Below are 11,955 nucleotides of genomic sequence, written 5' to 3' on the forward strand. Positions count from 1 at the left end.
TGTTTTGTCATAATTGTTTTCTGGATTTTATATGGTGCTTAGGCACTTTAGCTTGAACTATTCTGTTGATGAGAATTATGAACTATTGCTTCAATTCTTGCGTAAGAAGCCATTAGCCATGAGAGCTTTTTCATCCCGTGTATTGTTATGAGGTTGTGCTGGTTATGGCAACCCTCTTGCTGCCTCTTGATGGGTCATCCGGGAGAAGACTCAACTGGAGTCGTGAAATTACTCATTTGCAATTGAATCTTTCTTGGATCATGAGTGAATTATTCGCCAATTCCTTGATTATCCTTCTTGTTCCAAGGTGTAGACTCGTGGCATGATCTTTGAATGCCTCTGACCATGCCAAATTATTCAATGCAGACTCATGTCTTTTGGTGTTTGGTTTAACTATTTCTGTATGTTTTCATGCAGATGAAAGTGCCAGTTTGAGCAAACCATGAAAGGATGATTGATGGGATCAAGCGACACTACAAGGGATGCAATCAATTCCATCTCACCAATCACAACCCGAACATGCTTCTCTAAATCTATTGTCCACCTAGGTATGCGAGCATGACTTGTAAATACGGTTTTCATACATGGTTTCATCCCATCATGTCTGCAATATATGTCTATATGTCACTTCATAAACTGATCTATCAATTGTTTCCTTCCATACGACTAGAGTCAGTATGCTACAGTGATACAATAGAACTAAAAAATAATTATGTATCATAATTCATAAAACAGTTCTGACTGCATGCATAATCATAAGACCTCACAAAGAAAGTTCAAATTGTGTTTATCTTGATGTCATCACGTGGCAGTTTTTCTTGGCTAGTTTCGATTGCCCAGCTTTGTGAATGGCATTTTCCTTGTAGAATCATTAACCCACTTTTGCTAGATTCAATAGTAAAAGAAACTGATAGTTATCATGTCATCTGGTGATCCTGAGTGTAGAGCAAGTAATGCTTGAAATGCACAGAGCTAAAACTTGTAGATGATAAAACTTGTAATATCCATTTTACATGCTCAGAAAAAACATGGTTGATCATGCATTCACACCAACACAGCAGATCCTGTTCTGCAAGCATTAGAAACTTGAACTAAGAAATTGCATACATTTCTTTCCCTTTTTGTTTGTAGACAAAAGTTACATGTCACGAGATCCTGCATTCCTCTTGTTATTGTTGAGGTTTCAGGAAATGCCAATGACCTTCAGCTGTTCGTAGATCACAACAACAAAAAGTTGTTCCACTTTCCCTGTTTGTGGTTAGCATGCACTTGTAAAAGCAAAAGCTGGCACAAGGGAAGGGTTTGTTAGATTAAGCTACTCATGACATTGTTCTTAGGCTCCCTCCAATAGAATCCCTGTATAAAGACTGGCAAGATGTTGCAACCTATTAGAATGTAGATCATAAGTGCATGCATCCCTAACCATTCCATAGCCAAGGTTGGCTTCCTACAGCCACAGACATCAACCTGTAGATATCAAGAGTGAGTAGTCATATCTGGTTGTATCCCTAGATGAAAGAATTATACATATTGAATGGAAATGTTTGAAAGAAGTGAACAGTTTTGGATCTCTAACCAACACATATAGTCCAGTGAAGAGAATCCCAGCAACCCCAGCGGTGAAGCATGTATAACTTAATGTGTACAGGGCCTTGTTCATATGCATTCCTATAACAAAGATAAAGTTTACTTGGTGTTGGAAGTTAAATCAATCTGTAATCACAGTGATATGAACTAGAAAGCTGGTATACCAAAGCCGAAGTCCAACAAAAAGGCGAACACTAATAGAAATAAGGAAGGAATCATCCACTGTATAATTCTGTTCTTGTGACCCTGCAGTTCGTTCAAGAGTGTTAAAGATGTTTTTGAAGCTAAGACAGATTCAATATATAACTAGTACCTTAAAATGTATGATAGCATGCCCGAATTGCAACCCGATCAAGCAAGTAACAATTGCCATGACAGAACTGCATCATTAACTATCATCACTTCTAGTTGTCAGGAAAAAAAGCCAAGAGACCTAAGTAACAAAGCTGACCTAAGTAGCCCTTCAGGATCAAAAGGAGCTTGGCACCATGGAGGAGCATCAGATGGAAGTGGGCCACTAGCTGGTGAATTTATGCTGCATTGCTGAAGAAAGAGTAAGAAACTAGAAGATTATGGATGGAAAGAAAAAATAATTGGGGTGATAGCTAATGAAATAAAACCAGTGTGTCTGAGACCTTTGTTCTTTCGTACACGGGACGTTGATACAGATGTTGGATGCCAAGGACTTGACGATCAATCATTCCCACAGCATTGCAAGCAGGTCCTATGTCACCCCTCACCCCACATTTGACCTGGTATTTATAAAATTTGTTAATTATATGTTTAGGAATTCATCTTAAAAAATATTTATAGACCCAAAAATGATAGTAGTTTCTAAGCATTGGTGGAGCGTGTAATGAGATGCATAGGCTTAACTGAGAAGGACTTGGTCTTGGAGCCTGCCACTGGTATCTGATATTCCCAATCAGGAACATATAAACCATACAGGAGAACCATGTAAATGGTAGTAAGAATCAAACTCACCAGCCTGAAAGAAGTCAAATTGTGAGTATGATGAACACAGCTTCATAGACAGAAAAGGCAATTCAAGGTAGTTGACGGTAAGGAACTTCTAGGTATTTAGCTCTCTTGAAACACTCTCTATTTCAGTTCCTTTCTTTTCCATGTTTTTACTTGAGAATTTCAACTTAGAGACCCATCAAATAACACCATGATTGCACAAAATATATGTACAGTAATACTTACAGTTGAAATCGGTATCGCCTGATTAGGTAGTATCCAGAGTAGACATCACTATCATCATCGTCATTTTTAAGCCAGATTTCACATACTGCAGCCAACAGATAGGCTACTGCAATTCTCTGCAACAAAATAATACTTGATTAGGTAACCTTTAGAAAGACAGTGACTCGTTAATAGAATGCCCAGTTTTCAGAGAAGGATACGGGACTTTGTTATTTGCTTCCAACTTGGAGGTGTATTGAGATTTTATGACTATGATAGATCAAAGTATTACAATAGTAATGTGCTTGAATTCATGGATAGAGAAATGATGCATGTTGGATCAGAATTAAAAGTATTGCTAGTATGATTGTATTGAAGGTGTTGTAAAGATGAATGGTTCCATAATCCATATAAATTATCTTGCTTCATAGCAAATGAATGTACTACCTGTAATATGCCCATCCATCGTATTCTCAAAATGTCAACTCCATAAGTTAAATTGTGAAGGCCATGGAAGAAACCACCTAAGGAATCAACCAAATATTATCTTAAGATAACGAAGAAAGGACTCAAAATTCCTTGAATAAATGCTTTTATATGATAAAGATCATGTATTTTGACTTAGTGAAAAGAAAGAGTGGCATACCTTGAACAATAAGGCCTACAATGAAGAGCTTCATTGCTCGAAGTACAGCTTTCTTGGTTGCTATGGCTTTGCTTGAGACTCTCTGAGAATCAAGTAAAGCGTTCTTAGAATCTTACTTTCACTTGAGAAAGATGCTTTTACCGAGGAAATATGCATACATTTTGATCTATAATAAATTTTAAAAAATGAGCATAGGATTAAATATTTTTCAAGCCATTAGGCTTTTACCTTGTATGTGAGTGCAAGTGCAACTCCAACTATGAACAAGAAAAATGGCATGACAACATCGGCAAGGGTTATGCCATTCCAAGGAGAATGGTTGGTTGCAGGAAGAAATGCTCCAGCATAATCTACGAAGATCATGAGCTGCAAACAAATGACATTTATGAACTTCTTCTGGAGGTAAGAAATACCTACATGACTAGTAATCATACAATTGAGTTTTCTTCACAGCACTAGATGGAAAACTAGATAGAAGTATGTCCATATGAAATTCATTAGCATGAATAATGAGTATGAATGTCAACACCAGATGGTTCTTTACTAGTGAAAATACGACTTCCTGACATGTTTCTCATATACTGCAGAAGTTTATTTACTCTGATGTTGTTCAACTTTCCGCACGCACACAAAAAAAAAAAGGCCATATTGGCCAAAACTGGTGTTTAATTTGGTGTCATCTGAATATTGGCTGCAAATTCTACAATGATTCATCATTAAATGTGAGGCATATTTCCTGTACAACTGGAACCTTTTCAGGATAAAATCAAGTGATATCATCCAAAAACCTGATGGTTTTTCTTAATTGAAGTAAATGTTGAATCCAAAGTACATCTTTTTGTAATGCTTTTCAGATGTATGATATAGTTTTATTTATGTCCATCATGCTTTGGTTTGTCCCAAAGAAATTCTGGAAATGGGCATCAGACTTTGGATTTAATTGACAGCTTGAAGAACCTGTAATCTTCTGCTGTACATGTTAAACATCATTCAAAGTCATGTATGTAGTTCATATTCATGAAAACATTCTCCTTGTTAAAAAAATGATTTCATCTTCCCTGTTCGTTATTGTTTCGACATCAAAGAAACAGGGGATATGAAAACTCAAGCGGAATCCAGAGAAACTGAGGCTTCAGACTGTGATTCGAAGGACCAGTGTCAGCTACAATGACTTCCTATTCCTTTCTGCTGTGACTCATCTTGGAGACCAACAGGACACCTGGGTGGCAGTGGCACAGCAGCTGCACCGGAAGAGAGAGTAGCAGAGATACATCCGCAACCTCTCTGCAAGCATGGAGAAGGTTGCCTCAGTGGAGCACTGCTCCATCGATACCTCTACGCACAGCAGTTCTATATCAGAGCCATCCGCATGCCCGGTAGAAAAGCTTCATATGCGGAAAGCACCAACCACGTTTAACATATGATCACTCCGAGAAGTCAAGGGTCGAAGGTCAAAGGTCAAAGAACTCGAGTATTAAAAGGTAGGACGCAGTGGTCAACTGAAGTCAACTCGTGAGTTGACAACACGCAGATTCTTAATGCAGCCGAGCGCCAGATGGCAAAGCAACAGTTGGTCTAACCCAAGGAGTGATGAAGTGGCCGTGATGTGTACGGAAGGATCGTCCTGTCCTTAAGATGTGTGCAACGATCCTGATAGACGGTGTGGATCTTGGAAGGACAGTAAAATAGAGAGAAATCAAATGAATAATATTTACGTGTGATGAATCATCATTGTTATGTTCACAACGAAAGTGTTGTTGATGCGTCTGATTGCACTCTTCCAATGGAGACAAGCCCACGCAAGAGAGCAGACACGGTGGTGACGAAGATGAGGCTGGCGAGGAAGAAATAAAGTCACAGGCGCAAACATTATTATCTATTCTACCCAGCAAAATATGAATTGCAGCAAAGTAGTCAGTAATACTGATAAAAATAAAAAAGAAGTATTTTAGAAATAAATTGTAGAATAATTAGTGACATGAATTCTAACAAAGCATGCTTAGTTACATGTGCATATAATACGTTATCGAAGAAAACAATCGTGCAGTTATTATTATCCTATTTAATGAGCTATTAAATGAAGGAGAAAGTAAGGTAATTAAATGAATAATCAAAGAAGAGAGAGAGAGAGAGAGAAATGGAAACAATGCGGAAGGAAGGTCGGACTTACTGCGACGGTGAACCCCCGGAAGACGTCGAGGGAGACGAGGCGCGACCCCTGGGCGGCGGGCGCTTCCTCTTTCTCCTGCGGGGTATTCGTGGCGTTCCGGACGTCGGCCTCGATGTCATCCTCGTGCGGGGACAGCAGCGCGTTGTCCGCGGCGGCGACGACGTTGCTGAGCTCGTTGTTAGGCTTGGACGGCGCGGTGGCCTCGTCGCCCTTGATGAGTTCGTACATCACCATCTCTCCTTCGAACGACACCGGAGGTGGCGAAGAAAACGAACAGTTCTTCTCTCCACGTGGAAGGAGGAGGCGGCGGAGAAGGAGAAGGAAAGGAAACTGAGGAGAGACTCGAGAGAGAGAGCCAGAGAGTCCTCTTTCTTGCGTTTCTTAACCAGTAGTCATTGGTTGTGTTGGAGTGTGTCCGGTTCGCCATGGACTCTTTCCTCCTTGTATTGTATTTATAGAAAAGGAAGCCGCATAATCACCATTCTCTCTCCAAAGAAATATATATATTTTTTCTTTTGGTATTTCAGATTAAATTCTTTTAATCCTCAATACTCAATTAAATCCTCTTTTTTTTATTTTTGAATTTACCTCTACGATCCTATATTTAGTAACTCCTAAATTACTTTTTTTAAATACTATTAGTATGTAAAATATCTTGTTTGGTATATATATATGTATATGTATATATATATATATATATATATATATATATATATATATATATATATATATATATATATGTATATGTATATGTATATGTATACACATACATATGCATGTATATATACATAAACACACACACATATACATATGCATATTTAAGTGTACATACACATATATTTATAAATATATATGTATATGTATATATGTGTATATATAAATATATAAATATATATATATATATATATATATCCATTTTTACCTTTTAAGATATATTAACTAATCTAAAGAAAAAATAAAAAAAAATTCCACTGAAATATATTTTTATTGAAAAATCAGAATTACCTTCCAGCACCTATAATTCTCAAAAAGGTCCAATATACACACATGTACCTTTTGAATAAGAGCCAAGATGATATTATGAAAATTAAATATTTTCACATTGAGGATGTATAAGAGGATATGGGACACTATAAAAGTATTTCATAATTGATTTACTTAAGAATAAGTTTTCATTTTAAATCCATTATAAATAGAAAGAAATATTTATAAAGAAAAAAGAAGAGAATTTGTTTCTAATCTTTTATAGACAATCTGTATTCTGATGGAATGATCATAATCAAATTGATGTATCTAAGAATAACAACTTTAATGACTCAAATTATTTATCCCTCGATCTGTTAGAGAACTATCTACTATAAAAGACATTTCACTAAAAATATTTTTGTTATTACTTTAACTCATATTCTCCAAAAAGTGGATCCTGTTTTAATGGCTCCTAATAAATTAAAGAAAATAAGGTTCAAGGAATTATATGTAAATTGATATCAAATCCTCAAAATTTGGTAAGGTCAATTTCATTAACAATCATTTAAGAATCGTTTCTTGTCTTACATCATTTTATCTTAAGTTATTTGTGATAGAAATCTATTGACACAATAAAAATAAAGTTATTTGTGATAGAAGATAAGAAGATAAGAATTCCTTAACTATACGAGGAAATCTCTTTATTCTGTTGAGGAAAATCCTCTATTCTTTTGTCTTTGGCTAACGACCAACGTCGTTACAGTCACATTTCTAAGAGGCTCGTTCTTGTGCCCTCACAGCAACAGCAACAGTAATTTGTATAAATAGGAAAATTCTTTCTGTTGAGAAAAATTTTTTCTCCTAATTTGTATAAATAGGAGAGGGAACTATGTTAATGTATTGAAGCATTTTTCATTTCTTCAATAAAGCTTCAGTTTCTTCAGTAATTATTCTTATCTTCTATTATTTTCATTAATTTAGGTTAAGGTGAGTCGCTAGTTTTCGAATACAAAATATTCATCCTAGCTACTATGAAAATAATTGTCCATATATATATATATATATATATTTCATTTCTCCATTATAAGCTACTCGCACGTCTCTTCCGCCGTAGCTACGATGATGAGATCCATCCCCCTAATATTACCGCTTTCTCACCTTACATTTCTAATCATCGTAGCTTTTCCCTCATCTAATGCAACAAAAGAATATTATTTGTATATGTACACATATAATAACGCATAATAAAAAAAATATATATAACTTTATTTTGATTTATATTCACTATGGAAAATCCTATCATAGGATGAATGTAGCCCACAATGGAATAATTTGAGAGATTCTTAACTATTTAAACTTGAGGAGGTTGCCAAAGATGATATCAACCGAGTTTATAGATTTTTCTAATCCATAAAATTAGTAAAAAAATAATGATCATGATATATCATGATGATAACAATATGTCATAAAACTACTGACTTGACAGAAGGATGTATACACGGTGAAAATGGATGTCAAGTAAGTTATTATCCACGTGGATGATAATGTATCATAATATTATGTTAGGATCCTCATATCAATTAAAAAAAATTATAAATGATATCTTAAGAATATCTTAAATATTCGTTAGATAGTTGGATTTGATTTGGGATTAAAAATAAAAAAAATAAACCCTCAAGTGGACCATTAAATCAATTCCCTGTAGGGGTTATAAATTGCAAGCTCATTCCAAGATCTTAGATGTTCACTTTAGTATGGCGGCCGCGCCGTCATGGACGCGTCTCCCCCACTAAGACTATAGTGGACAAATCATCCATTAACAATGGCTAGAATTTATGCTAAAAGTTTGATGATGTTGGATTGTCAAAAGTCAGCTGTGTGTTTTTCCTCTCTCTCTCTCTCTCTCTCTCTCTATTGTCCCAAATAAGTAAAATTTTCATTTCTTATGATAGGAGAAACCAATACAATTTCAAACAATAAAAATGGTGCAATATTCCAGAAACAAGAAAAAATAAATAAATACAATTATCATGAACGATGACTAAAATTAATCGTTTATCTTATTATTATGACAACTTATTGTATAAAAGGTAACAACTGAACTATAGCAAACATGATTGACTAACAACAAATGGGTGATTGACTAACAACAAATGGGGGTGGGAGTAGTAGGGTGAATCTAGACCCTATCATGACTTTTAGCTATCATAACACTTATTGACTAGCTTACGACTTCACAACATAGCATAAACCATCGCCTCTACTGATCTCTTTTCCGCTGATGGAATATATTTCGATTTTAGTTATTCAGAAAGCAATTATGCAATAGCTACATATATTCCCGGCTATAACGTAAGCATCAATGGAAAGAATATATGTTCGGCTTTTCTCGTACAAATAAGAAAAAGGTGACAGCCGCATGTTTTGTTCTTTTTGTCTTATTTGTATGGAAAAAGTGAACTTTTATCCAAAAAAAAAAAGAAGAAAAAAAACAAAAGACAACATGATGATGAAAAGATCCATCTCACGACGTACTACTTTTTGCGTTATTTGTGGGGCGCCTCACAACATTGTTCTCAGTGATTGGTGAAGACGGAGGTGCCGCAATTATGTTGTTGTTGACGTAACGCGAGAGGGAGCGACAATGGACGTGTTGAGCTCAACTCATAGGAGAGGCATCTCTCGCCGCAATTGAAAGAGGATTCATTGGGTCCCCTCCTCGGTGCAATGCTTCTACCATATGCTGGCTATCAACCCTAATAAAAACTATAGTCACTCTCTCTATCTCTATCTATCTCTTTCACACACACACACACACAACACAGGAGCTTCAGGGAAACAGTGCTTAGATCATAATACGTGACTCGGATCAAGGTTGGCGTGGAAAGGGACGACAAATTGCAGAGAGTGCAATACACAGTTCATGCATGACGACGAACGATAACGCTGCAGCAGAAGAGACCATAATGGCCGTAGTAAATTAAGGATATGGCAATGACGCGTTGGAGTTGTGCTCTTGGCAGTTCCACAAAATGCTGTACTTGCGGACGCAGGTGTTGGGAATCGGGATATGCTTTACTATAGCAAATTGGCCACTTACCATCTTGTTCGTGCGTTCTTGTCCATGGCCTTCGTCCGCTTGGCCCAATTTTTATTCTAAGGTAGCCATCGTTGATCGGTCTTGATAGGAGCTCTCCACTGCATCAGTAGAGACTTACTTAGGTTGTCCACGACCAACCATCGGCTGCTACGAACTGCTTCCATATATCAATCTTACAGCGACGATCTAAACCTGAAACATCTGCAGGCTTCTTAGGTAGGATTTGTCTGGAATCAGATGGAAACTTAGGGTCTTATGCCTCGATGCGTTTAACTGACCTAAGCCTTGTTATCAGCTCATTTTATATATCGTACTTGGCTGCTGGCATCATCGTTCCAGTATTCTAACCACTCGAACTCGATTGTTTGTGACATGCGACGTTTCGATTGTTCTTTGGAATGATCGATCGTGAGGTGTAGCAGTCGGTGGTCAGCGGAATCAACAATATATCCTTCCTGCCAAAAGAGGAGGAGGAGGAGGGGAACAATCCATTCGTTAGCTCGTCGATTGCTCGGCTCATTCATCGTCGATTACTCTGAAAATAATCTTTTCACACCTCAATACGTATGTGGGAATTCTTGAGGAAGAACAAACTGTAGTAGGGTTCTAAGAATGTGAGGAGTAAATGGGATGGAGTTGAAGAACACGAGATGACAAGGATGACATGCCAAACGAGGTAGGTTTTAATGCTGTAAGCATTGACGCAAGAGTCTACTTTTAACTTCCAATCGATTCCATTCATAGAAGACAATACTGTCGTCGTAACGAGAATTCCATAAACAACAAGTAGAGGGAGTACTAAACAAGTATTCCTAATTCTTATAAAGACATATTATTTTAAGCCAAATTTATAGTTGATTTGTTTGTCTTGTATTTGCGAATCTAATGGCCGTCTTTTTGACATGCAGAGTATTGGAGTCAGATTTTCTTCTTTTTTGTTGGAAAATTTATAGTCTTCCTTATTACTCGTCGATCCTAAATAAAAATATTCATAACAATATTCTCATGATTATTCCATATCAAACTAAAAACCTCTCATTTTTATTAAAAACATTCTCATATTCTTCAATTTTCTAATGAAATTGATTGATTGGATTATGACCTTTCTATTCTTACCTTATGGATGATATTACCCTCAATTGATTCAATGCTTATAGAGGAGTTAGGCAATGGAGATCGGCTTTTACCCTAAATTATCCGACTAGTTTAACAAGTTTTATGTAAAAGTTTTGCATATTATGTTTGTCGACTGTAACACTCTTGATTTGAGTTATGTTGGGTCTGACGAGGACATCAAACCTTTGAATGGGAGAGATTATAACACCCATAATTAATGATTAGTCCTATATCGGAAGTTGATAAGATTAAAATTTACTTATAAGACTTTGATGAGTGTATTATTATTAACTTTAGTTTAAGTATTTTTGTTAGCTCATCATACTCGGGCCATGATAATATGGACGATCTATTTCATGCCTTCAAAGATAACTATAAATCTTGCTCTAATATGTCTACCGTTCTTAATATTTTTGCATAGCTTTCCATATTTATATTTAAATGTGAACTCTCACAAGCCTAACATATTCTTTTGAGAAAAATGTGATTCTTCTATCAATTCTCTTAGTATTTTCAAGGATAGCCAACCTTTCAAGTATCTTGACTCTCTCAACGTTATCAAAATATTTTCTTAGAAAAAACCCTTATTAAAATTAAAGATTGGTATAAACAAATGATATCCCAAGCTGGTAAAATGACCTTTAGAAACTGAGTCATTAACATTCTTCGTTCTCTTCTTCACTTTATCTTTAGATAGAATCAAATTTATTTGTGTCATCTCCTATTAAGTTTATTTAATATGGAGACTAAACCCTTTCGGCTCTCTTTCGATAAGTAATACAAATGAAAATTTATTTGTGTCATCTCCTATTAAGATTATTTAACATGGAGACTAAACCCTTTCGACTCTCTTTCGATAAGTAATACAAATGAAGCTACATTTCACAACCGTCGATTTAAGCCTTCCACACTAAGGAAATAACAAATTCATCCTTCCAAAGTTTGCTTGTTATTATTAATGATTGATAACCATGGTCCTTAATTATTTTCTTGAATTTAAAAATATAAAAATACCTAAAATATTTATCACGTTCTGACTATAATACCAAAATTTCTCAAATGATATTAAAAAAAAAACTTCTATTTAAATATATCTCTAGAATGTCGACCAAGAAGATTACTTTTTTAATTTTGCTTACAAATAATTATGTTAAAATAAAACTATTCCATTTTTTTATTTTTACT

General features: G+C 35.7%; 1 protein-coding gene across 1 annotated transcript; it reads right to left on the reverse strand.

Annotated features, from left to right (window-relative positions):
• Positions 1-1,119: 1,119 nt before the first annotated feature.
• On the reverse strand, positions 1,120-5,992 carry LOC103987284 (uncharacterized). Its single transcript, XM_018828140.2, has 12 exons — positions 5,589-5,992; positions 3,647-3,784; positions 3,419-3,500; positions 3,220-3,296; positions 2,794-2,909; positions 2,464-2,575; positions 2,223-2,339; positions 2,039-2,130; positions 1,901-1,967; positions 1,752-1,833; positions 1,577-1,668; positions 1,120-1,467 (listed from the first exon to the last, which is right to left on the reverse strand). The coding sequence occupies exons 1-12, from the start codon at positions 5,820-5,822 to the stop codon at positions 1,306-1,308; spliced, it is 1,371 nt and encodes a 456-aa protein (XP_018683685.2). The 5' UTR covers positions 5,823-5,992; the 3' UTR covers positions 1,120-1,305.
• Positions 5,993-11,955: the final 5,963 nt, after the last annotated feature.

Source organism: Musa acuminata, chromosome BXJ2-6, assembly GCF_036884655.1.
Source record: "Musa acuminata AAA Group cultivar baxijiao chromosome BXJ2-6, Cavendish_Baxijiao_AAA, whole genome shotgun sequence".
NCBI lineage: Eukaryota > Viridiplantae > Streptophyta > Magnoliopsida > Zingiberales > Musaceae > Musa > Musa acuminata.